This window comes from Ochotona curzoniae, unplaced genomic scaffold (genome assembly GCF_017591425.1).
Source record: "Ochotona curzoniae isolate NIBS_2020 unplaced genomic scaffold, NIBS_Ocur_1.0 contig_3050, whole genome shotgun sequence".
Taxonomy (NCBI): Eukaryota; Metazoa; Chordata; class Mammalia; order Lagomorpha; family Ochotonidae; genus Ochotona; species Ochotona curzoniae.
Genome location: NW_024465705.1, coordinates 563821 through 591751, shown reverse-complemented (window position 1 = coordinate 591751; position 27931 = coordinate 563821). Strand labels below are relative to the sequence as shown.

The 27931-nt window shown below is 48.1% G+C and overlaps 1 protein-coding gene across 5 annotated transcripts; it reads left to right on the top strand.

Moving 5' to 3' along the window:
• Positions 1-770: 770 nt before the first annotated feature.
• PTAR1 (protein prenyltransferase alpha subunit repeat containing 1) lies at positions 771-27931 on the top strand. Of its 5 annotated transcripts, none has more exons than XM_040979201.1 (8): positions 771-856; positions 6824-6993; positions 15034-15100; positions 21768-21872; positions 23721-23934; positions 25876-26180; positions 27365-27399; positions 27484-27931. In XM_040979201.1, exons 1-8 carry the CDS (start codon positions 771-773, stop codon positions 27705-27707), a joined length of 1206 nt encoding a protein of 401 aa, XP_040835135.1. In that variant the 3' UTR covers positions 27708-27931. The 5 variants fall into 5 exon arrangements, with proteins under 5 accessions (XP_040835135.1, XP_040835134.1, XP_040835133.1 ...); XM_040979200.1 differs by having other exon boundaries at positions 27481-27931; XM_040979199.1 differs by having other exon boundaries at positions 27365-27931.

Below are 27931 nucleotides of genomic sequence, written 5' to 3'. Positions count from 1 at the left end.
TTTGCTCACAAGGCCACCAACTCTTCTCCCAGACGTGTCAATTAGAGTGGTGATGAAGACACTCCAGATTGGGATACTGAGATAGGAACTGAGGTGGTGGCGTGCAGCTGGCAGAACCACTGCAATGTGGCAAGCTAATGTCTCCTGGAACCTTCTCTAAAGACAAGTTATTCCTAGACCTACCCACACCCTCCTCATTTTGTTTCTAGATCCTGCGCCTCTGGTTACATGTTTTCCCTACAAAACTTCATTTGTAGCCAAGGTCAGTGGCCATCCTTGGCAAACTGTCAGAGCTTTGCTACTTTCACTCCGAAACTGACTCAGTGTCCCGAGGCCACATGCAAAATGAAATACACTTAAAGTAGATAAATCTAAAAAATAAAGTTTTGACAAACACGATTTCTTTGTCTTTTCTGCGTTTGACGCAGTTCAAACCTTTAAGATAACGTTTATTAAGAGCTGCTCCCCTTGGAGAGGCAGAAAAGGAGGTCACTGGCAGGGGCCCGGGGACGCAGCACGTGACAGTCCTCCACTGGGGAAGCCGGCGCGTCCGGGGCCGGCTCGCCTCCTGCAGCCTCCGGGCTCGCGGGCCCCCCGGGTCCCCAGGACCCCCGACCCGCTCGGCCCGCCCGGCCCGCCAGCCCCGGCCCGGGGTGTGGCCGCCGGCCGCTGCAGCCCGACCCGGAAGTGCTCGGCGGCGGCCCAACCGGCGCCCGCGCGCGCGCTGCAGCTCCCGCCGGCCGCCGGCTGTGCGCGCCCGAGCCGCCAACATGGCCGAGACGAGCGAGGAGGTGGCGGTGCTGGTGCAGCGGGTGGTCAAGGACATCACCAACGCCTTCAGGAGGAACCCGCACATGTGAGTGGCTCGCCTGCCGCCTCCGGGCGCCGCGGGCCCGTGCGCCCCTGGGCGCGGGGGACGAGCCGTGTCCCGGGGCGCGCGCCAGGCCGGCGTGAAGCACCCCGGCACCCCCGGACGCGCCCGCGGCCAGCCCCCCGGGACCTCGGGAGCTCCGCAGAGCGACCTGGCCGGCTGCCCTTCCGCAGCTTTCCCTGGAGTTGGGGGAACTCGGGGCGACCTCCCCCGCTCTGGGGTTCGCTCCGCGTCCCCCGGCGCCGGGGCTCCGCGCGGGCTGCGGGCGCCCGAGGGGGTCGCCGGGAGCCCTCGGTGTGCGCCCTGAGGGTGGCTGCCGCCTGCCCTGTGCCCCACTCCGCGGAGACGTTGTGTCTCAAGGTGAACGGAGCGGTCCGCCGAGCGCTGGCCGGGGCGCGGGCGCCGGCACGGCTCGATTCATAAAGTTAGCCGAGCGGATGTTTGTATCCGCCGCCCTGGAGCGGGATGGACACACGCTGTCTCTTTCTCCGGGTGCGTTCGGCTCGGAGTCCGCTCAAGTCCGGATTCTTGGCTGACACTTCAGCTTTTATGTAACATTAAAAGCGAGCTACAACTGTTCCAAAGCGGAGTAAGAAAGAAGCCAGCTCGTAGTTCCTTTCCCATTCCCCTCCCTGGAGGAAAGAAACTTCAGATCCAGCTTTGCGGGGAGTTGGCACTTGACCGAACTGGGTTTTTAGGGGGGGGGGGGGAGGAGTGAGGAGTGTTTTTACTCCCCCCTCCTTTTTTTTTCTAAACCCGAAGACTGGTGACTCTTTGAAAGGATATAAGTCGCCGCTTAAGGTTTTTGTTTTGTTATTTTTTCCTGCCTGGCAGAGGGAGGGAGCCTACATTGTAACAGTGCGTTCTCTTCCCCTGAGGTGATGATGATTATAAAAAAAAAAAATTGGGCGGCCTGCACATGTCTTACTCCCTGTGGTGCACAGTTGGAGATAATGCAACCGTGTCTCATTAAAAACAAATCTGACCTCGAAGACACCTGCCGCTTTTGACAGCCGCTGCTCCCCTCCCCGTCCCCTGGGCTGCCTCCGTTCAAAATGAGCGCGTCCCCAGTGATCTGGCAGCGTGTAGTGGTCGCCGGGCCTGTGGAAGGATTCCTGGATGGCTGGGGTTTTCTTCTTTCAAGCCCCTTTTTCAGACTGGGTGTCTTAGTGCACAGGAGGGGACAGCTGGAGGCCCTATTTCTCATCCTTGGCGTTAGTTTTTCTAGAAGAAATTTAGCAGAAGTTGAAGGTCTAATAAAAACAATGATCATCTCAGGTTCTCCCTGAGCTTGGCTGAAAGAGCTGTTATTTTATTTGAAGAAACTTGGAGTTGGGTGTCCGTGACTTGGCAGTGTTTCTGAGTCGTGTGCACCAAAACTCCGGAATACATAAGCCCCCTTCTCCGTGCTTGCCGTGAGTCTCCATGTACTGCCTGTCCGCGTTGTTTATGAGCGTTTTGTTTGTCCTTTTGCAAGTCCCGGGTACAGTGAACATTGGAGTAAGTGCAGTTCTGGTCTGAATGTTCCCATGCTTCGAATTGCTGTTTACTCCTCAGCTGTGTTTTGGTGGTGTTCCCTGTAGTAACTGTCTTGGTACTCATCTTTACTGCGGTTATTATATTGCAGTTTCTGCTCTTTAAAATGCTGTTTGGAGTTTAGGCCTTTCAAAGCCGTCTGTGCTTCTTCCCCAGTCTGTCCTTTTTAACTCCCCAAATAAAAAGACTGCATATAGTTTAAAAGAAGAGCATGTTTACTCTTAAAGTTAGTAGGTAGCTTTGCCATTTGTTATACTTTCAGTATTATCAAAGTTTTTTCTTTTTCTTCTTTCCTCCAAGAATCCAGAGTATAGTCATTACTGAATTAAGTGTGTTGACTTAGTGTGGAAATATCGAGCCAGAAGGAATCAAAGATGGAGTAGGTGGCTTTTGGATTTTGTTACTGTTAGGGTCTTTGTTCCCGGCGTTGGTTGCTGCTTGATCTTTGGATGCTGAAGAGAACAAAGGGAAACTCGCCTCCACGCGTGACATTCAGCTGCCACTGTTCAGGAGGAGAACTGAGCGGAATCTGTGTTTCTCCCTGTGGATGATGCCTGTGTAGCACTTTAGAAACTGGGGACGCAGTACAGATGCGGCTTATCCGCTGGTGACGTCCTTGGGGTTCTCTGCAGCTGAGGACTTGACCTAGGGAAGGCGTAGTTAGCTCAGTGTGGAGGAGTGCAAATGTACGAGTTGACACTGTTACCACAGGAAGGCCATGTTGAATCACGAGGACCCAGCAGGTCAGTACTGAGCTCTCACACGGAAGCTCAGTTCTAGGCACTAACGGGAGTGTCTTGGGCGGTGGGAATGTTCCGGAGGACTGTTTCATCTGGTATTCACTGGCCATGTGTGGCTGTAAGCACTTGAACCGTGCCTTATGGGAATGGACATTGAACTTTCCAAGTGGGTCCGTTGTGGTTGGTTGATGGAATTGTAATGACAGCGTGCTCTCAGTGGCCACTGCAGCCTTAGACCAACCTCCAGAGAGAGTCGAAGGGCCCTGCGGAGGCAGGTTGGAGTTGAGGGGTGAACCCCCGGTGTGATGCTGAGCCAGTGGCATGGGAGCTGGGAGGGGCTGAGTGGGTGCGTCTGGGTGGTGGTGGAGGTGACTTTGAAACTCAACAGTGAGGTCTAGGGGAGTACTTACTGAGGGAGTCAGAGCAGTGCATCAGCCAAAAGTAGGAGGCTGGGGTAGGAATATGCAGTCAGGCTGGCTTGTTATGGAAGAATTCGACTCCCTAGTTAAAATCTTTTTATTATTATTATTATTCATTCGCTCACTGAAAGAGTGCTTCTGTGGCATGGTGCTAGTCTGTCAGTGTAAAGGTCTAGAAGCTCGGTGTAGATCTTAGAACCGGCTGGGAATAGCCCTGCCTTAGGGAATGTTGAACTAGTCAGTATTCTGGCTGTAAGAGGGGCCGGTTGAGTGAGAAGGGCGCTCTGAGAAAAGTCCAGGGGGTTCTAGTGTAGATCAGAAGTTGCAGGCAGAACTTGCGAAAAACAGCATTTCAGCTGAGATAGAAGACTTGGAGGGAATTGACTGGGGAGATTACAGTGCCCCAGTGGGAGTGAAGTGAAAGCGCTTTTAAAAGTTCTGTCAGTTGAAATGAAGACTAGGAAGCCATAGAGTCTATTCGTCTTATTCTGGTTTTCATTTCGTTAAGATTTAATTAGACAAAAATAGGCAAGTTTGAGTTCAGAGTTTAACAGTGCTGGATTTGAACCGTAGTTTGTCATTTGCTAGATGTGTAGTTTTCAGCCAGATCCTTTTGTTATCTATAACATAGCGGATAAAGTCCTGCTTTGTAAGTTACTGTGCGGGCTGAGTGAGATGCCTTGAGGAGCCACCTGTGAGGTGACAGGTAACCAGCAGTATCCGGAAAGCTGTTTGTGAAGAAAGTCACTTCCGTCATTTCAGCAGTGCACAAAGCTGGCAGTCTTTAGAATGAATGAGAAGGCTTATGGAATCTATGAAATAACATTTTTTAAAAAAAGATTTGTTGATTTTTATTGGAAAAACAGATTTATAGAGAGGAGAGAGAAATCTTCTGTTTGCTGGTTCACTCTTCAGTGGCTGGAGCTGAGCCAAGCTGAGCTGAGCCCAGCCGAACTGGGCCAGCCTGGACTGAGCCCGGCTGAGCTGGGCTGAACCAAGAGCTAGGTGCTTCTTCCGGGTCTCTGAGGGTTCAGGGTCCCACGGTGCTGGGCCATTCACCACTGCCTTTGCAAGCCATAAGCAGAGAGCAGGATTGGAAGTGGAGCAGGCGGGACACGAGCTAGTGCCAGTATAGGATGCTGGTGCCTACAGGCGGACGGTTAGTCTGTTGAGCTATGGCGTCAGCCCCGAGATTTCTGAAGTATTTTAATTACCAGTAAAATTTTAATTATCAATATGCAAAGGTCAGTTTTTTCAGATGTTTTAGTAACTTTTCCTTCTGGCCATTCTTAGAATAATTCCACTTGAATAAAATAAACACTAAAGTTAAAACATTTGTGCCATTTCTTGAGTCCTTGGCTGTTTTGGGATTCAGGGTTCAGTGTTAGTACTGGGAGATTATTCCCTTCTTTCAGAAAGGAAGGTGATGGGTATTTGGTGGCTCACTCATTGGTGGGTCTGGTTACACTCTGTCCTGACTTTGGCACCTGCCAGTGGGTGTTGCAGACTAGCCTGTCCCTGCCTACCTCCAGACCTAACCCACATCTGTGCTAGCTAATACTGTAGTCCGCCCCCAGCTTTGGTTCTCGTGCTCACCAGCCAGGGCTGCATGTTAACAGGGGTGTTCCCCACACTTCCCATCAGCCCAGTCACCAGTCAGATCTGCTACACACCAGTGGGTGTTTGGCTCAGTCTGACTTGGTCCACCTCCAGTCCCAATCTTCACCGGCAGTACTGTGGCCTTGCAGACCAGCCCATACCCATTCTGGCTCCTGCTGATGGGTGCTACAGCCAGCCCTGCCTGGCCCAATGCCAGACCCAGCTCTCATGTGAATTAGTGGGTGCCATGACCTACTCAGGTCCATCCCACACCCACTCTGGATCTCGCATACACCAGTGGGTGCTGGAGCCTAGCCCAGGCTGGCACATCCCGGACGCAGTCCACACCCATGCTAAGGGATGTTGTAGCTACGTTCAACCCAAACTGCCTGCCCCCATTTCTGGCTCTTGTGCTCAGCAGTGGGAACTGCAACCCAGTAGGCGTGTCCCCTTAACTCCCCTACCCTGTCCACTCCCAGCACAGGTATTGCACCTGCTGGTGATTGCTCCGACCCAGCCTAGCATGATCTAACCTCCTTCCTGGCCCTTGCTGTTGCATGCTGCAGCCTAGGCTGACCTGGCCAGCCCCTCATCCCAACTCTCACTGGTGGGTACTGCAGCCTAAGTCTGCCCAATTTGCCCCATCCCTGGCTCTCTTGTAAACTGGTGGGTGTGATAGCCTAGTCTGGTATGGCCTGCACCCTGTCCTGGATCCTGCTCTTGCCAGTATGCTGTGCTTTGGCACAGCCTTGTCTGATCCATCCCCGACGCCAGCTCACATACCTGCCAAGTGGAGGAGCATCTTTGTCTGGTCTGACCCACATCCAGCAGACTCTTGTGCTCACCACAGGAGCTACAACACAGTAGGAGAGTTCCGCAGGTTCCCCCCACCAGCCCTGCTCCCAGACCTGGACCTCACGAGTGTCAGCGGGTGCTAGGGCCCCACTCAGCATAATCTGTCCCCCAGTCACACGGCCTTTGTGTACACTGGTGGGTGGTGGTCGATACAAACTATCTCAGCTCAGGTCTGCCATGTGGACTGTCTGTCCCAGAATGGTCCTCCGGTTTCCCTCCTCCAAGCCACGTGGTGTCAGCCCTCTTGTGTACCCGCAAGTGCAGTAGTTTGGTCAGTGGAAGTCCCCCAGAAGTCATTCTTCACCTGTAACACACTCAGCAGTCCTCTCTCCCACACATCCCCGTGCGCCCTTTCCTGAGCCGTCCGCAGCCCCCATGACCTTGAGCATGTGGGTCCCAGTAGTGCAGCGTACCAGCCTGAGGCCCTGCCTGGGGCCCATGCAAGCTTGCCCACAGTTCCCACACCTTGGCTGCCAGCGTCCTGGTGTGCCGACTTGCTGGCATTTACCTCCTACATATCTTTAACAAAAAAGGAATAAATGAGTATGCTGGCACACTGGTATAGTTAACAGAAATTTGGCATTAACCAGGCTCAGGATGCCCACCAGCTGTTGGCTGCTTTTCTCCCAGCAGTGTAACGCTTGCCTGGGTACAAGGCAACCTGGGCAGTTGCCTTCAGTTGAGGAAAAGTAATATTTTTAAAGGAGGAAGTATGTGAGGCTTTAAAACTATGTAATAGAAAAATGTTTGGAAAAGCTGATATTATATTATGTATAATTTCTTGTGTGTTTTGCATTACTAAGAGATGAGATTGGCCTGATTCCCTGTCCTGAAGCACGGTATAACCGGAGTCCCATAGTCCTGGTTGAAAACAAGCTTGGCGTGGAGAGCTGGTGTGTCAAGTTCCTTCTGCCATACGTGCACAACAAGCTCCTCTTGTACAGAACGAGGAAGCAGTGGCTGAACAAAGATGGTAAGTGTAGACTGCACCTTCTGTGCATGGGCTTTGGGAGCGACAGGAATAGAATGAGCATGCCTGGGTTCTAGCTGTGCCCCCTCATTCTCTGCCTGGACAGGTGCTGCACCTGTCAGGAGAGGCATTGCAAAAGGATCACTGGTTTTTACATTTTGCATGTATAGTGGTTTTGTGGAAGTGCAGCAAATTTGATTCTAGGTGAAGTGCAACCACAGCTGTTCTAATTGTGTTTATCAGTCCAGATGGGTGATGGTCAGCTGAGGGCGGCAGTTGTTTGTTGTGTATATTGTATTTTTGCCATTGCATTTGAATCCTGGTTGAGTTCCAGCCCTCCTTGTCCTGTCCCAGTGCTGAAGTGAGCACAGGAAACCATGCAGGTGTTCAGGAGAGTTCTTCACTGCAGCCGACTGCCTGATACCGCAGCTCTTCCCACCGGTTCAGACTCGTGTGCGCAGTCCCTGTTGACTCTTGGCTCCCTGCAGCTCTCGCTTCTTGAGGGCTCCCGGTAACAGCTGCCTTCTGCTGCTGTAACGGTTATTGCCTTCCCACATACCGTGTCAGGCCCTTCGGCACATGCACTGTGCTTGGAGGCTGATTTTAAACAAGAACTTCATTTCTTAGAGAATTTTAAAAAAGATTTATTTATTTTTATTGGAAAGTCAAATATACAGAGAGGAGGAGAAACAGGGGAGGATCTTACATCTATTGATTCACTCCCCAAGTGGCCACAATGGCCAGAGCTGAGCCGATCTGAAGCCTGGAGCAGGAGCTTCTTCTGGGTCTCCCACATGGGTACAGAGTCCCAAGGCTTTGAGCTATCCTCGACTGCTTTCCCAGGCCACAAGCAGGGAGCTGGATGGGAAGTGGAGCAGCTGGGATTAGAACTCATATGGGATCCTGGTGCGTGCAAAGCGAGGGCTTTAGCTGCTGGGCTAACACACTGGACCTTAGAGAATTTTAATTACCAATTTGGTAGTCATTACCAAGAGCATAGTCATACTGGAAGCAGTTCTGAGAACTGTGGGAAATGCAAAGATGAATAATCCAAGGCCCTTTTGTTAAGTTGACAATAAATGATAAACAGTCTGAGGATGCAAGATGTGGTGAAGAACATCAGCAGAGACATGACACACCGATGTCCCTGGATCCTTTCAGCACCGTGGTGGGCATCGTGCGGTTCCAGGCTGCTAGCACTTCCCCCATTGAGACCTCAGAAGAGGGGTCTTCCAGAGCAGTAGTATCCTTTTCTGAGTTATTCCTCTCAGCCAGTGCTTGTTACCCGTTTGGTTGGCTGGTTGGTTGTTTTTTGTTGTCTGAAACACCAAGTAACAGGGACAGGCAGAGAGACAGAGTTCTGTGTCCACTGACGGACTCGCAGGTGCTGCAGTGCTGGCCGGGACGGCTGAAGCCAAGGAGCCAGGAGGTTTGTCTGGGTCTGCCATGTGAGCGCGGGCCAGCTTTTGCTACTTTCTCACGTAGATTAGCAAGGCTATGGATGGCAAACCGAGCAGCCAGGACTTGACCTGGCACTTATTTGAGCTCCACAGTGCAGCTGGCAGCTTAACCCAACACACCAGAAAGCAGACCTGTTTGTTTTCATCTTGAAAGGCAGAGTGACAGAGAGATGGGGGACAGCGGGACAGGTGCTAGAGGAAGGATGGAGAGAATCCACTTGTTAACTTGAAGGAAGTTCCTAAATTTAGGCCTGGCTTAACTTTAGAGCATAGTCTTAAGTCTTATAGTATAAACTTTACAAGCATGAATTTAGGCATAAACCCAAGAGGTTTCGTCTTTTAATTCCCTAGCTTATCACCTTATGAATCACTCAAGTTAGTTTTGATGAAATGAAGCCAGATTGTATTCTACTCATGATAATATTTTAAATCAACACAGACCAAAGAGAAACTGCAATATGGTTTTTAAAAGGTCGGAGGTTGTGCTTGTCTCAGATCGTTAGTTTTTGCCCATTGTCATGTATTATGCCACCCCCCAGCCCGTGGCCTTCCGGAGCTGCCCAGCTAGCTGCACTCCGAGCACTGTGCTTGGGTCAGGCCAGCTGGTGCAGGTCACTCGGGAAGAGCGCTGTCTAAACGCAGCTGGATAACACCGCGTGTGCAGGGCAGCTTCGGGGTCGCCTAACTTGCACCCTTGTGGAACTAGTTTTGAGGTTGTGGAGGAGAACATAATTTCTTGTGGTATCACACCTCCAGGTTGTGTGTTTGTAGTATTGTCAGTAAAAAATGAGGAATTGAATTTTTGACTTGATGGAAAAAATTTCCGCAAATGCTCAGTAATGAGAGTATTCTGCCAGACTTATGAATCAAAGTAATTGGAGCATAGGTGAATATGGTGAAGAAAATGGTGAAAATATTGGGAAAAAGCATTTACTCCATGAATAATTCTTTGCCTTTAACCCATTTTGTTTATTACTCATATAAAGAGCCAAATAAACAAAGCTGACGGTTTCGAAAGGAGCTCAGAACATCAGTGTCTGCCATCACCGATCATTCTGGAACCCCAGAAAGGCAGCTGATGTGGGTTTCACAGCTGAAGTTGACCTTGACTCCTAGAGCCCCAGAAAGGCACCTGAGGGTGGGTTTCAGGACAGGACTCCTGGCATGGGTTTTTTCTTCATGCTTTTATTAGCATGCTGACTTCCTTAGGTGTTTGGAAAGCATCACTGTTTAGTTAAAGATTGATGTTTTTATTCATTTGTTTTGAAAGAGTTCCAGAGAGAGAGCGCTCCTCTATCCACTGCTTCACTACCTAGGTTGGCCATTATGCTGAGGTTAGGAGTTTCTGGATCTTCCACCTGCGTGGCAGGGGCCCAAACACTTAGACCAGCTTCCATTGCTGGGTCAGAAGTGGAACGGCCGGGCCATGAGCCAGCACCCATCCGTCCATATGGGATGGTAGCATTGCAGGTGCTGACTTTACTCATGACACCAAAGCATCAACATGGAGACTGATGTTTTTAAAAACTGTGCTGTAAAAATAGCAATATTTGGTTTGAGAGAGGAATGATACCATAGTTCTGATTTTTTGAGAAGTCCATGCAAACTAGGAAAACCAGAAGACCACAGCTTTGGAATTCTTATTAAGCAAAATTTCTCTTCCAGATTCTGTCTCCAGCTGTTCCCTGTACCATTCTTCTTTGTCCCTGCTCTCAGTGGGTAACTTAGTTGTCTCTCTAAAAGCTGTTTGTGTTCCCACTTCTTGTGCTGGCCAACACTTGTTACATTTTCTGTCTGCAGTTACTTTCTTCCTTCCCCTGACTTTGCTGTATTCCTCTGTCCTGGTCTGTGCTGTGGCTCAGGCCAGTCTTGTATCCTTTGCTGTTGTCGTTGGTGTGGCTTCCAGCATAAGGGTTTTCACTCAGGTGCCTTTTACATTGATTCAGGAAGCAGTAGTTACTTCTGTGCATTGTTTAAAGGTTTCTTTCTTTCTTTTTTTAAACAGTTACAGAGAAAGAAGTCTTTCAGTAGGGGGTTCCCTCTCCTAGTGGCTGCAGTAGCCTGGGGCCAGGAACTGCTTCCCAATCTCCCACAAGGGTGTAGGAACCCAAACCCTTGAGCCAGCTTTCACTGCTTTCCCAAGCGTATTAGTAAGCAGGGAGCAGTGTGGTCTGGAACCAGTGCCTGTGTGCAGTGCTGCCGTGACTTGCGACTCTACAATGCCAGCCTCATTTCCCTGCACTGTGATGGCAGTCCTTTATCCAGACAGCATCACCTGTTACCCTGCGCTGCCATTGATTAACAACCTTTGCTAAAGCAGGCTGGGAGTTTGTTCAGAGCGAGGACCATGGCCTTTGTTTATTTATCACGTTTAGATGTTCGTCAGACCTTTGTCATAGGTCGCCCGTCTTGGGTAAGCAAGAGTTGCCTGGTCAGCCCGCTGTGCTTCAGTGTGTCCTGTCATAAACATGGCCTGTCTGGGGCTTTCATAGTGGTTTACGGTGCTTGACCTGTCCGGTGCTAACCTGGCCGTATTCTGCAGAAGAGATGAAGCAGTGCACGGTGGCTTGGGGCTTGCTTCAAAAGCCAAGAGAACTCCCCCTGGCCATTACCAGGGGACCACTGGCTTTGGGCCTTGCTAGAATGTTCTGTAAAAAAGAGAGTGTCATTTTTCTGTAATTTCTGTAGTGTCCTTACATCCTCACCTAGTCGCATCTGGAGTAGAGCTGCTTGCTGGAGTGTAACGTGAACAGATTCATTTTCTGCCTGCAGTGTGATGATGAGCTAGTTATTTACTGGAATGGCACAGCTGGCTATGTCTGACTAAGAAGATAATATTTATGAAAATTACAAAGAAAAATACATCCAGAGCAGAGATGAAAGATTTCTCCCAGCTGCACAAAGAATGCGTTTTGGTGTATTTAAGAGCTTTTGAAACATTAAAAAAATATACAAATTGCAGTTTTTTTTTGCAATCTGAGCCAAAACCAGAGAAGAGACTAGTCAGGTAGAAGGTGTGCAGAGTATGGCGGGGTTGAGCTCAGCTGAGCATGCGCAGGTAGGCAGAAGTGGGAGGCTGTGCTGAAGGGCCTTTGGGCCTAGGTTCTGGTGGGCTCGCCCTGCACCTGCTCTGTGATGCCTGCACACTCCGGTACCCATGCTGTCTTGAAGAGCAGGCTGGGTGATGTTCCAAGCCTTACTGCCCACGTTTCTGCTCTTTCCATTGTCCGCGATGTCTGTACTGCCTTACTCTTTACGGTATTCCAGGAGGCCCCTGTTAGGGTAGGCCCAGCTCGGGAGTGTGCTATTGCTTAGCAGTTCCTTTGTTTCTCTGTGTGTTCTCCATGTGGGGGTTCCCTTCTGGACAGTGAGATGAGTCTCTGTGATGATGGTGGTATCTTCTCCCTCGGTCTGAAAGGTCTGTAGTTACATTGAAGATGTGGGTGAGCGATGGCAGCTGCTGTCTGTACTTGCAATACTTGTAGTGTTAAACTCGTAGACGTACCAGGGGCCGGTGTTGTAGTGTCACAGACAAAGCGTGCCTGTCATGCTGGCTTCCCATACGGGCGCCGGCTCATGTCCTCGCTGCTGCTGCCTGCTGGCGGTGTGTGCTGGCCGCAGCGCTAGGGCTCCCGGCATGCACGTGGGACGTGCCGATGAAGCTCCTGGGGAGATGAGCTGGTAAATCAAAGATCTTGCTCGGGACCTCCCTCAAACAAATCCTTCCAAAAAGTAAATGAGTAGTAGTACATAACATTATATTCATTTTTAAAAAGATTTTATTTTTTTATTGGAAAGTCAAACACACAAAGAGGAGGAGAGACAGAAGAAGATCTGTCCGATGGTTCACTGCCCAAGTGACTGCAACAGCAGGTGCTGCACCGATCCGAAGCCAGGAGCCCGGAACCTCTGAGCTTCCTCCAGGTCTCCCACGCGGGTGCAGGGTCCCAAGGCTTTGGGCTGTCCTCCACTGCTTTCCCAGGCCACAAGTAGGGAGCTGGATGGGAAGTGGAGCTGCCCGGATTAGAACCGGCGCCCATATGGGATCCTGGCACATGCAAGGCGAGGACTTTAGCCATTAGGCTACCGTGCTGGGCTCACATTATGTTCATTTTCTCTGGTAAATATTAAATCAGTATGCAACCTATTAAAAATAAAATGAAGAATGAAGAGGTTAAGTGGATTGATGTTTGTAGGTGTGCCGTTGTAATGCTTGCAGTGGCTTTTAATGGGGAGTTCAGAAGTAAAAGTGTGCTGATCCTGCTGTTGCTGCTTGTCAGTTGAAAAATATGGTATGCTTGGTAATAAGTCAGGAGCTGAAAAAGTTCATCTCTGGCTAAGCTGGTGAAAAGGAAATACAGGATCTGTTAGGGTGTTGGCGAGTTGCTCGTGTAAACAGTGGTCCAGGTGTTTGCATTGCAGTGCCACACGCCTGTCTGGCTAAACACTGCCAGCTGTTGACCTTGTCACCTGCCACCTGGGCGACTGGCCCGCACGCCGTCGTGCTGGCGGTCTTGTTTTGCCGTCTGTGAAGGGGAGTGACAGTACTCTGGACCACAGGCCTGAGAGTCGCATGGAATCTTGTAAACTCGGTGCTGATGAGTCAGGATGATTTTCCTTGTTGTTGTCTTGTTCACTTGGTGTTTAATATTGGCCTAGTAATGTTACTGTGTTTCACTTTGTTGCCTTCAGACTGATGATCTTCCTCTGGAATTCTGTTTTCAGTTTTAGTAAAACAAAAGGAACACATTCACATTTTACAGGCTTGCTTTAATTCGAGTTTTGTAGAGTTTAGTTGCAAATGTAAAAATTCTGTCAAGACCATAATGACTAGTTCTTCATAATGTGGGCTATAAACAGGATGAAAAAAGTTCCTAATAATAAATATTAATGAAAGATACAAATTGCAACAGAAACTAAATACAGTTTTTTCTGTCACATTCATTTCTTCAACTGTACCTATATAGAGATCAGAGTTACAGGGGCACAGGTGCACACAGATTCACACTGGGAATACGAAATGAGTCAGTCAGTTGGGAAATGTTTTGTAGGACCCATACTGCCAATTTGTGTGTTGTTTTGACGTAGTAGTTCACCTCTAGGAGATATAGCCTAAGGTAGTAATCCATTAGATTTTTTTGAAAAGTCTGTTTTAGAATAAGTGGTAGTGTATATTAAAGAATTCCTATTCAAGCAATATAAGAGAACATAAATAATACTGAATAAAAAACAAAATTGTGCATTTGCCATTGCTCTAGTTAGGTAAAAATATAGGAAACAGTGTGTTACGTAAGTTGAATTAAGAGAAAATACTCAGTTTAGAACAGCTGCCTTTTTACTTTTGAAAGCGTGCATGTAGACAATTGATGAACGTGGAATTAAATAGTTAGTGGTATAGAAATTTGTTTCCTTTTATGTAAGTGGCAAAAATTTCTAAAGGAAGAAGTTATTTAGATTATTTTTATTGGCATATAGTGATATTTCAAAAAATTTATGAAAAAATGGAGTGAATAATGTTTATTTTGGTGCAGATATTTTTTAAATCCAGTCTTAGTTTTATGTACTTATTTAAGATTTATTTATTTAAAGGGCAGTGCAATACAGAGGCAGAATTTTCCCTCTGCTGGTTCACTCCTCAAATGGCTGGAAGAGCCAAGTTTAAGATAGGTCCTAACTGACAGCCAGGAACTCAGTCAGGGTGTCCTGCATGGGTAGGAGAGAGCTCTGGGGCCGTCGTCCGTGGCTCTCCCAGGCACGTCATCCGGCTCTGGGGCCGTCCATGGCTCTCCCGGGCACATCGCCCGGCTCTGGGGCCGTTTATGGGGCTTTCCCAGGCACATCGCCCGGCTCTGGGGCCGTCCATGGCTCTCTTGGGCATGTCGCCTGGCTCTGGGGCCATCTATGGGGCTCTCCCAGGCATGTCACCCAGCTCTGGGGCCGTCTATGGGGCTCTCCCAGGCACGTCACCCAGCTCTGGGGCTGTCTATGGGGCTCTCCCAGGCACGTCACCCAGCTCTGGGGCCATCTCTGGCTCTCCCAGGCATGTCACCCAGCTCTGGGGCCATCCATGGCTCTCCCAGGCGTATTAGCAAAGGGCTAGATTGGAAGTGGAAGAACTGATCTTCAAGCAGGTAGTCCGGTTAAGATGCCAGCTTAGCAGGTGGCGTTTTAACCCCCTGCAACCCTGCACTGTCACAGCAGTTTTTTGGTAATACACTTTTTTCTGTTAATTTTTTTTCAAAAACATCACATATCGTAAAACTATTTCAATGTTAGTGTGTTAAAAATGTATTTGAAATATCACTTGATATTCAATAAATGTATGTAATTTTTATGTCTGTTACAACATTTTTGGATAAAAGGATTATATATAAAGTAAATGGAAATTTGATAGTAATCTTCATAGCTGCCTCTGACAGCTTAGAGTGGGGTCACATTAAGATTAATGTAACATGAGGTTTATGTTAGTATACTGTGATGTTTACGTCTGAAAAGAGGTAGAACATAAAAAGCGCTTTGAGAGAACAGCCAAGCTTTTACGGGTAGGACTGTTGGTTTTTAATGTAACTTCTTTTTATTTTAGAGTTGATAGATGTCACATGTACCCTGCTGCTTCTAAACCCAGACTTTACCACTGCATGGAACGTGAGGTATGTCATTGTTATCAGTGGTAAGAGCAAGTTTTTCCAAATAGCCGAAGACGCAGAGCCTCCTGAGTTCTTAGCTCTTGGAAAACTGCGTTATAAAGCATTTACTCGTAGCATTTAACACTTGCTTTCTCTGCATATTGTTTATATCTCCATGACAGTTTTAATACACTTTGCCCCATTTTGCATGTTTGCTTGTTCTTTGTAAACTTTCTTGACGAGAACTGAATTGTCGTGTTGTCACACTCTACTGCTGGTGCATGCTTCTTTTCCTTCTTGGGGGACGAGCACAGATAGTCATCCTGACTGGCTGGACTGTAAGATTTCCGTTAGAATATTGGAGAAACTCTGCATTGTATTAACAAGTGACTGGTGCAAAGTAGGCTGCCCTGGCTTCTCCCTCCCAAGCAAGTGAGAAGCTGGAGTTGCCATTTAATGAAATGAGATATCTAGAAAAGGCCAGATTGATTTGAGGCTCATTGGTTGGTGGCCAGGAGTTCAATTTGGGACAAATTCAGTTTGTGGCCCTGTGGTTGTACATGAATCTAAAGTTCAGAGACCAGATAGGGGCTAGACATGGATTTGGGGGTCAGTACCTACAGATGCCGTGACAGCATTCGAGACCACAGAGGAATAGTTGCCTTTAGAGAAGTGAACCAGTGCAAAGACCCAGCCTGTACACTCCAGCGTTGCCTGGGTCGGGGCTGTGGCTGCTGGCCCTGCGTGGCTGTTAAACTCTTGCAGCATGAACAGTTTCAGTTGAGAAACACTCCAAGTGTAAACTAGATATCACTCCCTTAAACTAAAATGTTAAACCGGAAGTTGCTTACCTTGCTGAGTTGTATTTCTGTTGGGCAGCATTACTGTAGCATTGGCAAGATCAGAAAGAATCAGCAGAGGAGACTCGGGGTGCCACTTTTAGTTGGGTGCTTTCCTAAGGGCAGACTGAGTCTCTGCCCTGTTTTGTTTTGTTTCCCTGGTGTCGAACTGTAATGTTTACATACTGGGAACTGAAGATAAATTGAGTGTAAAAGGAATGAAGTTAATAGGTACATGGGAATGCCATATTTTTTCCTGTTTTAACGTTGCTCATCATTAGAAATTGAAAATTCATCATTGTGAAATTCTTTTTTCATAAGATGTATTTAGTTTACTTGAAAGAATAACATGGAAAGAGATAGACAGTCAGAGATCGTCCATTCACTTGTTCACTCTCCAAAGAACTGCAACAGCCAGAGTTCAAAGCCAGCAGTGTAGAGTCTCCCCCAGGTCTCCCACATGGGCACAGGGACCAAGCGCTGGGTCCATGCCCTGCTGCTTTCCCAGGCCATAAGCGGAGAGCTGCATGGGAAGCGGAGCAGCCGGGGCATGACGTGGAACAACGGGCCATTGGGAATACTGATGCCTGCAGGTTGGGGAATTAGCCTGTTATGCCACAGCACCAGCCCCCAGTGTGAAATTCTTATTAGCGTAATATGTATGTACATGTAATATGTACATACACGTAATACGCACATACATGTAATATGCTTACATATGGATACACACGCACGTGCATACATTATGCATTCGTAAATTTGAAACTCATTTTTGAAATTATGTGTTTGTTTGAATGATGTTTATAGAAATTAGTCTTAAAATGATTTTAGTAAGTTGATTAGCGACGTTTTGAGGGACTTTTGGTGTTGGTGAATCTGCCTGTACTGCATTGGCCTGTGGAGACAGAGTCCGGGCTCATTGGGAGCGTGAAGCGGCTGTTCCAGGTGCATGTCTGAAGCCTTGTGACGTCTCGTGCGAACCATGGATGTATGGTAATTGATTTCAGCTGATTGATTTTGCTAATTGCTAACAGGTAGTGATGACACACCAGGCACCAGTGGTGGATGACCTGTGTCCCCCAGGCTCCAGTGATGTATGCTCAGTGCCCCCAGGTTCCAGTGGTGGCTGCTCTGTGCTCTGCTCCCCCAGGTGCCAGTGAAGGGTGCTCTCCACCCAAACCCTATTTCCTTCAGTTTTATTTAGTTTTGACATTTGGTCTGACAGTTTGAGCTAAAAAACCTTGACCAAGTTACCAGATCTCGTGACTGAGTTTGCTTATCTGTAAAATGCAGTTGAACTCTATGAAGTTGATCTTATAAATCCTATTGCCCAGATCTTATTTTCTCCTACTATCCTCTAGGAGGTCAAACTTGGCTCTTTGGAGAAATGGCTGGTGATGAGGTCAGGGCTTAGATTGTTGCTGTAGGGCAGGCCCAAGCTGAGAGCATCCTGTAGAGGCAAAGGTGATAGTGATGAGAGCAAACGTGTGGAGCAGCATCAGAGGGACACCAGGGACCCAGTGGAGGAGAGTCAGAGGGATACCAGGGACCCAGTGGAGGAGAGTCAGAGGGACACGAGGGACCCAGTGGAGGAGCGTCAGAGGGATACCAGGGACCCAGTGGAGGAGCGTCAGAGGGACACGAGGGACCCAGTGGAGGAGCGTCAGAGGGACACGAGGGACCCAGTGGAGGAGCGTCAGAGGGACACCAAGGACGCAGTGGAGGAGCGTCAGAGGGACACGAGGGACCCAGTGGAGGAGCATCAGAGGGACACGAGGGACCCAGTGGAGGAGCGTCAGAGGGACACCAGGGACGCAGTGGAGGAGCGTCAGAGGGACACGAGGGACCCAGTGGAGGAGCCTGTGGAGGAGCGTCAGAGGGACACCAGGGACGCAGTGGAGGAACGTCAGAGGGACACGAGGGACGCAGTGGAGGAGCGTCAGAGGGACACGAGGGACCCAGTGGAGGAGCATCAGAGGGACACGAGGGACCCAGTGGAGGAGCGTCAGAGGGACATGAGGGACACAGTGGAGGAGCATCAGAGGGACACCAGGGACCCAGTGGAGGAGCCAGTGGAGGAGCGTCAGAGGGACACCAGGGACCCAGTGGAGGAACGTCAGAGGGACACGAGGGACCCAGTGGAGGAGCGTCAGGGACACGAGGGACCCAGTGGAGGAGCATCAGAGGGACACGAGGGACCCAGTGGAGGAGCGTCAGGGACACGAGGGACGCAGTGGAGGAGCGTCAGAGGGACACGAGGGACCCAGTGGAGGAGCATCAGAGGGACACGAGGGACCCAGTGGAGGAGCGTCAGGGACACGAGGGACCCAGTGGAGGAGCATCAGAGGGACACCAGGGACCCAGTGGAGGAGCCAGTGGAGGAGCGTCAGAGGGACACGAGGGACCCAGTGGAGGAGCCAGTGGAGGAGCGTCAGAGGGACACCAGGGACCCAGTGGAGGAGCGTCAGAGGGACACGAGGGACCCAGTGGAGGAGCCAGTGGAGGAGCGTCAGAGGGACACGAGGGACCCAGTGGAGGAGCGTCAGAGGGACACCAGGGACCCAGTGGAGGAGCGTCAGAGGGACATGAGGGACCCAGTGGAGGAGCGTCAGAGGGACACGAGGGACCCAGTGGAGGAGCGTCAGAGGGACACCAGGGACCCAGTGGAGGAACGTCAGAGGGACACGAGGGACCCAGTGGAGGAGCATCAGAGGGACACCAGGGACCCAGTGGAGGAACCTGTGGAGGAGCATCAGAGGGACACCAGGGACCCAGTGGAGGAGCCAGTGGAGGAGCGTCAGAGGGACACGAGGGACCCAGTGGAGGAGCGTCAGAGGGACACGAGGGACCCAGTGGAGGAACGTCAGAGGGACACGAGGGACCCAGTGGAGGAGCCAGTGGAGGAGCGTCAGAGGGACACCAGGGACCCAGTGGAGGACCCAGTGGAGGAGCGTCAGAGGGACACGAGGGACCCAGTGGAGGAGCCAGTGGAGGAGCGTCAGAGGGACACCAGGGACCCAGTGGAGGAGCCAGTGGAGGAGCGTCAGAGGGACACCAGGGACCCAGTGGAGGAACCTGAGTGCCTATTGCTGGGATGATTCGAGCAACAGAATAAATCCAGTACTACCCCATCCTCTCTTGAGAAGTGCTGTAATAACCCCAGTGGATGCTTCAAGTCTAATAGTACTGAACCCTGTAAATACTGGTTTTTTTCTTACTAAATGAGTAATGGTGTCAAATACAGTATAGAAATGCTGGACTAAAAGATGAGACAGAACACAGTGGTACAGGTTAAAAACTAAATTGTTTATTTCTGGGATTTTCTATGTCATGTTTTTGGGTCTTGGTAAGCTTTACATTATGGAAACCACAGAAGGTCAGACTGGGTAAGAGGGGACTAGTGTCCCACAGGACCGTACCACAAGGTGTAAATTGGGCATGTATAAGTAGATACTGGCGGGAATAAGTGAGACTGAGCTAACCTCGTCACGAAGGGGGAGCCTACCTTGCTGCTGCTTCCATGCGGGTCTTCTGCACGCCGTGCCTCAGCCTGGTCGTGCGGGTCTGTGACAGTGCTGAAGGGACGCTCTGCCTTACTGCCAAAGCGCGAGCAGAGCAGCATCCGGGTGCCCTCCCCGTTCACTGCTTCCTCTCAGCCGCCATCAGGAGAGTACTAGCTGCATGACTGAAACATCCCCTCCTGAACACGGGGCTGAGGGCACTGCTTCTGGAAGGGCTGTCCAAGGTTAAGAACTCCGGAATTGGCCTGCTGGAGAGCTGTTGGATTTGGAGTTCCACCTGTGGTTGACTTGGAAGGACCACACAGATGACTTCATGGGCCTTTGGTGTTTGCCAGAGTCCCCGCCCTTGTTAGAAGAAGGCAGTGCTGGCTGACACAGTGTCGTCCCACCAAGTGCCGCAGCACTGTGTGTCAGTCCCCACCGCCTCCTGCAGTGACGCCTGCTCCTGGCCTAGTTTCCCCACATTGGATGACCCTTTGGTGAGGCCCTTTCCCCTCCTTCCGTTAGCAGGGTGCCACTCCATAAGGCTCAAGTGTGAAAGGGAGACTTTTGCTTATTTTAAGTATTTTCTTGGGAAAAAAAAATCCAAGAAAATACTCTTTAGGCTCATACCAGTGTATAAGTGTTCAAGGGCCGTACATGAAATATGTATGTGCCTTCTTGAGATGCTTATGTCAGTTTGGCTATACTTGTTTAAATCAACATTATGTGAAGTATTGTATTATGAGTTCTTCCTTTTCTTGCTCAGATTTTATCAGTGTTATTTAAACTCCTTGCACGCCCTGTTGAGCTCCTGTGTCGTAAGAGCATTCGCTTGCTTCTTTTCTTTCTGATTCGCTGCTGCTCATGTCCAGAGCCCAGCTTGTCTGTCCGGACTTTTAGCCCGCCAGTGCTTTCTGACTTGACGTGTGATGGAAATTTTCTCAAACCAAATTCCTGCGTGCACCTATGGATTTCATTTTTTTCTAACTTACTTTTGGGTAGTATAGTTGCCGTAACTTAGCCATTTAACTTTTTTTTTTTTTTTTTTAAGATTTACTTCATTTTTATTAGGTAGAATTAGAAGAAATAAAAGAGAGATTTTCATTTGGTGGTTCACTCCCCAAATGGCCATAGTTGCTGTAGATGAGCTGGTCTAAAGCCAAGGGCCAGAGGCATCTTAAGGGTCTCTTAAGTAGATGCAGGGGCCCAAGGACTTGAGCCAAACTCTGCTGCTGCCCAGGCCATGAACAGGGAGCTGGATTGCAGTGGAGCAGCCAGGACAGGAGTAGGCGCTCTTGGGGGATGCCTGCACCATGGGCAGAGGTTTAGCTTGCCACATCATTGTCCTGGCCCCTCGAGTTTGTTCGTTTTTTTTTTAAGATTTATTTTTATTGAAAAGTCAGATATACAGAGAGGAGGAGAGACAGAGAGGAAGATCTTCCCATCCAGTGATTCACTCCCCAAGTGAGCGCAACAGCCAGAGCTGAGTCAGTCTGAAGCCACTAAGCCACCGTACCAGGCCGTGTATAGGTTGATCCTGAGCAGTTTTAAAAACAAGATCTTTGCATTTCTGTTGCTTTTGCTGCTTGCTTACAGAAGACATGTCTCATGTGTGAAGGGTTCTGCTTGTATTTTACTTGTTTGTGCCTGTCTTGAAAACTTATCCTACATAATAACACAGAAGAAAGAATTCATAGGCACAAATTCTTTTTATATCCACAATTCTTCTAGAATAGCAAGTATTGTAAACAACCTAAATATATGCCAATATAAGAAAAAGTTATTATAGCATAGTCACTGAATGAAAATTGTTTGATAATTCAAAATGTTCATTACAATAGAAAGCTTCTTAAAATACAATGAAAGCAGCCTGTGAAATTATACATTAAAATATTTGCACATGGGGAAAGATGGAAGGGATGGTTGAAAATTAAAAACTTGTAGTTCTGTTTAGGGAAGCGATTCCACAAGTGACTCCCCACTTCCATCCCAGGTGCTTTGTTCCGGGTCGGTGTGGGGTGTTTTGGAGCAGAGCGGACCCTGCCTGGGGAGGCAGTGCCGTTGACCTGGCGTTAGAACACACCACAGACAGTGCCGTCATGTCAGCAGCTCTCCGAAATGAAATAGGCCAAAACTAAGGTGCTTCTGCTGGTAGAAGAGCTTCCCCTTGTTCTTGGTAGTTTGCGATTCTGAGAATGCATTCTTGGTTATTCTGATGTGGCCATTGGTTTTGTTATTGTTAATTTGTGATCATCAATTTATAATGAAGTTATGTTAAAAGCGTAGAATGTTTGGCTAAAAGAGCTAAACACTTTTATTTTTCTGAGTTTTTGTTTCTTTCTTTTGCAGGAAAGAGCTGATCCTCTCGGGCACTTTAAATCCAATTAAGGATTTATATCTGGGAAAATTGGCCTTAACGAAATTTCCAAAGAGTCCAGAAACGTGGATTCACAGGTGGGGTTAATTTATAGTGTAACAGTTATTGATGTTGTTATTTTGCTGTTTCTAAAGCAGAAGAGAGAGGGCAGCAGGCAGGGCTGGGCTGGACACAAGCCTGCAACTTTGTGTGTGCTGACCCATGCACACACGCAGAGGCCCAAGGACTCGGGACCCTTCCATTGCTTTCCTGAGTGCATTAGCAGGGAGCTAGGAGGGAAGTAAAGCAGCAGAAGTAAGATTGATGCCCGTATGAGATGCTGATCTTGGCAGCTTAACGTGCTGTGCCACAGCATTGGCCCCATCTACCAGTCTTTCTTAAAATTTCAGATGATTGAAGAAAAAAGTGCAGTCTGTGGGCCAGGGCATGGATTCTGTTGTCAGGTTACCAGAACTTAAAGCTAAGTTCATCCCTTGCCACATTGGGAATTATTTAGCTTGTTAGGTCCTTTTTGTTCATTTGTAAAAGGAGATAATTACACCTGTTTTATAGAGTAGTGTTTGCGTATACATGAGATAATACATGTGAACTCTACCGAGTACCTGGCACATAATAAATAGTAAATATTAGTTATTACCATTTAGTATCTGAAGTGGTTTGAAGATTGTATTTATACTCAGTTATAATGAGCACCTTGAGTTTCTCAAGGTTTCTGGTTGTGTTCCTTGTGAAGACGGTAGTGGTAATGGTTGTGGTTAGTGAAGTTAATTTACAGAGAAAGGTAAGGCTGACATGAGCGTAGTGTAAGCTGAGCTGAAGTTGCTAAGAATATATATGCAAAGAAGGATTTTAGATTGCAAGCCTGAAGCAAGGAGCAAGCCAGGGCACATAAGAACTGAGTCCTGGCTGTGGGTCTCGCCTGGCTCCTGCTGCCCCACTGACATAGAATAATGTGGCTCGCTGGCCAGCATGAATACACAAGTTCCTTCCAAGAGTCTAATGTCAGTTTCCAGCGTTGTCCTTACCTGGCTTAAATTGGGGGCCCTTCAGGTGTCCTGCTTGTTCCCGTGCCTTTGGCTAGGGTTGCACATCAGCTCCTTTGGTTCTGCTTTGTTTCTTCCTAGAAGGAAACCTGGATAGTGAAGCTCAGAGAGCTATGTGATTCTATGGAAGGGGGCTTAGAAAGGGGCCATGGCCGGTAAAAGGCACTGCTAGATTTACATTCATTAGTTTATTGGCTTGCCTGGAGAGACAGAGAGTGTGTGTGTTTAAGGTTTCTTTTTTATGTGAAAGGTAGAGGTAGAGAAATCTCCCGTCACTGGTTCTTTTCCAAATGGCCACCATGGTCAGAGCTGGACCAAGCCAGAGCCAGGAGTTAATCATTCCTAGTCGTATTTGTTTCCTTCCAGATACTTTGCTGTAACATAGAAATTTTGCTTAATGAATGCTGTCAGTATGTAGCTTCTTTGCAAACAAATAAGCACAGAGGGAAGCATGGGTGTGTAATGAAAGATGGGAACCAGCGATGCCTGTTGTAATACTACTGATCTTAAGAACGGTGTCACCAACTCCCTTCCCATTTCCTGGCCAAGTGGAGTTTAAAGTTAGCATTTTGGAACTGATCTTACCTTAACACATTTTAAAATTTTAGAGAGCATTTTCCTATTTGCTTATCTCTCCCCTACCTGAGTCATCTATGCTGCCAAACTTAATTATCTCCCCACCAAACAACAAAATCACTATCCCTCCTGGTCTCCAAGAAGAATTATCCCCCCAACAACAAAATCACTATCCCTCCTGGTCTCCAAGAACAGGCTTGTTGGCAACTATTATTTTGCTTCTTCTGTGAGTGGAAATTAAATTATTAAAAAAGAAATTTTGTGATTTGTCTTCTTTGTTCTCGTTCCCATGTGGTATTATGACAGGCGGTGGGTGCTACAACAGCTAATTCAGCAAACTTCCTGGCCTTCCTATGTGACCAAAGGAGTTTTGGGAACAATTCCTGCAGAACGGACAAGGCAGCTAATACAGGAAGAGATGGAAGTGTGTGGGGAAGCAGCGGGGAGATACCCTAGCAACTATAACGCATGGTCCCATCGCATCTGGGTTCTGCAAAAGCTGGCTAGGCTGGACATCCAGGTAAGCTGTCACTGTCGGCTGCTGGGGCAGCATGTCTGTGTGTCCTGGCAGTGGCTCATCTTCTAACAGCTTTAATAAAGCAGAGGAATTGATAGCCTGGAGGCCAAGAATTTTAAGACAGCTGAAAACTTCCAGAGAAATCTTGACAATGAAAAAAGAAGTTTGCATTTCCTGTCAGTGTAGTTGTTGGCCACCTTAGGTCTCATACCTTAGTGAAAAAAAGGCGGGTTGAACTAGTTAAAGAAGACTGAATACTAACTTGTTTTCTTCCCAAACAGGAAATGAGACATTTACTAAACCTTATAGAGTTGGAATGCTTTTTTTGGCAGTCTTTGGCTATGGGCCTTAATGTACTAAATCAGCTCGCTATCTTTTCGCAGTTTCCACTTCTGCGAAGAAGAAGGAAGAAAGCAGAAATATCTTAAGCAGGTGTTAACAAAGCTTGGTGATACATAGGGGTTCCCAAATCCCATTCACGTCCCCCAGACTGGAATGAGGATGGAACCTAAGTACAGTGCTTGATGGCCACACGTCTTAGTGATATAATGGAGTATTCTCTCTCTTGTATTAGGTGCTTCTTTTCATTCAACTGTTTTTTGATTCATTTGATATTTATTTAAATATTTATTAGATATTGATTCATTAGGTATTCATTAGTGGTCGTAGGGGGATAGAAACACCAATTAGAAATTAGTAATTTGGAGAATTGGTTGAGAAACTGGAAGCAGTTGACAGTGTTTCATGGGAATGAAGAAACACACAGAAATTCCCTAGTACGTACAGTAGAATACATGAGTTCCTTGGCTGACTCAGGCAGGGTTTCTTCTAGGGAAGAAAGGATTTGGAGAAGTGGGGAGACATTGTGGAGCACCCTCGCAGCCAGCGGGGTGGGGGTGAGACACGTGGAGGACCCTCGCAGCCAGCGGGGTGGGGGTGAGACACGTGGAGGACCCTCGCAGCCAGCGGGGGGAGTGGAGGACCCTCACAGCCAGCGGGGGGAGGAGACACTGTGGAGGACCCTCACAGCCAGCGGAGGCGGGGAGACACCGTGGAGGACCCTCACAGCCAGCGAGCATCCATGCTCCTCTCTCTCTAATCCACTGCTTCCCTCGGTTTCCCTTGGTTTTTTTTTTCTTTAGCTGCTCTGAAATCCTCGGACGGAATGTCGTAGGCCCTCAGTCTACCTTTTACTGAATCAAAGCCCATTTTTCCCATTTCTTTTATCATTTCATTTGAAGTTCTATAGTTTGCAAGACTGTTAGTACAAAGATTTCAACAATTTACTGCTAAATTTTCATTTGTTTTTTGCCTCATTTATGATTAGTGTTAAAAGTGAACATGAGACTAATAAGTGAAAGTCATAAGATCTTTAAAGTTCTGTCATTTATGCAACAAGTTTTTGTGTTAAACTCTTAAATTCATCGGTGAAAGAAAGTTTTTGCCCTCATGACTTTTACAGAGAAAGAACAGAAAATTACATTGAATCTTGTTGAACAGATGTAGCACATGTTCACCCTAATTGAATGTCTAGTGTGTATTCATTAGGTATATAAAACTTTATATCAAAATAACCCCTGAGTTTGTTTTCCCTTTTACGTATTGTTACTGATAAAGGAATACCCTAAGGTTTACCATTATTTTAGAAGTTGGCAAATAAGAATGTCAGGATCCAAAGAAAGAACTTAAATATCTGTAACTATCAAACCAAAAAAAAAAAAAAATCCAAAAACAAAAAATACTACCACTTTGTAAGGAAAAACTAGCAGATGTTAAACTTGCATTAAGACAAAGTACTGTATGTTGAACATTGCATACAAGATGGTAGTGTGACCAGTATTGTCAGAAAACGTGGAGTGAGCCCAGTGTAAATTGGAGGCGTTGGTGGACAGGAAGCCTTTGGGAATTCATCTCACTCGCCCTCTCTTTGTTTCCTCCCACAAGATTCTTCTTGGTGAACTATCTTCTACTAAACGTTGGGCATCTATGCACGTTTCAGACCACAGTGGATTTCACTACCGCCAGTTTCTGTTAAAGTCTTTGATTAGCCAAGCTGTTGTGGACAGTTCTACCGTGGAGCAAAACTCTTTGAGAAGTGAGCCAGCCCCCGTTCTTCCTAACGATGAAGCAGCAGCGGCTTCAGCAGCAGAACCAAGCATAAGTCCTCCCCATCTTCTAGAAGAAGAAGTTGAATTCACCACTGATCTTATTGACTCTTATCCAGGACATGAAACTCTGTGGTGTCATAGGTAAGGCAACGGGACGTCTGCTTCCAGCATGCTGGCAGCGGATTGTGATAGCTGCAGAGGGGATTCCTGCAGACTCCGCCTTCCGGGCATAGGTGGTCAACCAGTGGGTTACCTGCAGCCCTCCGCCAGCTCTCCCTGGGTGGAGAGTCTAAGTGAGCCACCCTCCCATCTTCCCAGGGTGAGTGATGCAGGAATCAGGAGCCAGGCCTGAGCTACCAGGTCAGTCATAGGTGTTGTATCTAATATTTTAACTAGGAAGCGAGACACCTCTCCTTATTTTTACCAGATGGAATCGAATAATTCTGAGGGCAGGAGAACTGCTTTCCTGAGAGGAAGAAAAGGAACTGAGTAAACTGTGGCTTTACTCAGAGAGGCCAGCATTTCCCCCACTAATAGGGAGGGCTAAGACTGTAGCAATGGGTGTATCAGAAAGTTGAGCTGACTTCTAGATATTAAGACCAAGTGCAGCAGCTGGGTTACTTTTACTAAAGAAAGGATCAGAAGGTGTCAGGGACCTGGCCCAGTGGCTCAGTGGCTAAATCTGCTCTGAATGTGCCCAGTTCCCATATGGGCACTGGTTCATGTCCTGGCTCCCTGCTTGCGGCCTGGAAAGCAGTAGAGGATGGCCCAGAGCCTTGGGACCCTGCACCTGTGGAAGACCTGACACAAGCTCCTGGCTCCTGGCTTCTGGTTTTGAATTGGTTCAGCTCTGGCCATTGCAGCCCCATGGGGTATGAACCAACAGATGGAAGATCTTTCTCTCTTTCTCTGTGTAAATCTGCCTTTCCAATAAAACTAAATCTTAAAGAAAAAAAGGGGGGGAGGTCTTGGAGGGAATTGTTTCTGAATTGCCTTCTGACGAATGAAGTTCATTTTTGGTTTTATTGGTATGGTCACACAGCAGATGCTGGGCTAAGAGCCACCTTGAGTTCTGATTTCAGGCACCACCAGCTCGTCCCGCTCAGGGACTGCTTGTTGCAGTACCTTCTGGACGATGCTGTCACCAGCCCAGGTAGTCGGGATTGAAGGCTTGGCCCAAATTCTCAGACTTGGTCTCAATTGTCTCTCCCGCTTCCATCGCGTAACTGGGGTCTGCAGAGTCTCACCAGGTTTGTTTTTCCTGGAAACGTTTGGCTTTGTGAAATGATTTTCTTTATTTTCTTGCTCATCCACTTCCCTCGCAGACGGCATGTGTTCTACCTTCAGCATCATTTGAACAGCAGGTTTCGTCACCACGGGACCCCACTGCCCTCTGCAGACAACTCTGGGAGGACCTCGAGTGCCTTGCACCTCATCGCAGCAGGCCCCCCGACTTCTCAGACAATGGACGTGGATGGACTGAATGACCCCAGCAAGCAAGGCTACTCCCAGGAAACCAAGCGCTTGAAGCGGACCCCAATCTCAGACTCCCTAGGTCTAGAAATGGAACACAGATTCATTGATCAAGTGTTGTCCACTTGCCGGAACGTAGAGCAAGCCAAGTATGCCAACGCATACAGGAAATGGCTGGTTACTTTGAGTCAGTGAACAATGTGGAACGATCCTTCAGAATTCCCTTCTTAGTGCAATATCGCTTCCCTTTCTGATTTACGTGCTTGCATGAGCTGTCTGCTGTTGTAGGCTGACGATTCTTCATCTCTAAGCTGAAAGTAAATGCTTCGTTTTATTTATTTTGCTCAGAACTGGTATTCCTTTGGGGATAAAATAATTGTATCATTTCTTCCTGCTAACGATGAGTTTTAAAGTTGTAA

Bases quoted from the DNA above. Each gene is read 5' to 3' on its own strand.
- PTAR1 (XM_040979199.1), top strand. From the start codon at position 771: ATGGCCGAGACGAGCGAGGAGGTGGCGGTGCTGGTGCAGCGGGTGGTC. The intron at 857-6,823 runs GTGAGTGGCTCG...TGCATTACTAAG, and splicing joins TTCAGGAGGAACCCGCACAT to AGATGAGATTGGCCTGATTC. The intron at 21,873-23,720 runs GTGGGGTTAATT...GTATTATGACAG, and splicing joins CCAGAAACGTGGATTCACAG to GCGGTGGGTGCTACAACAGC.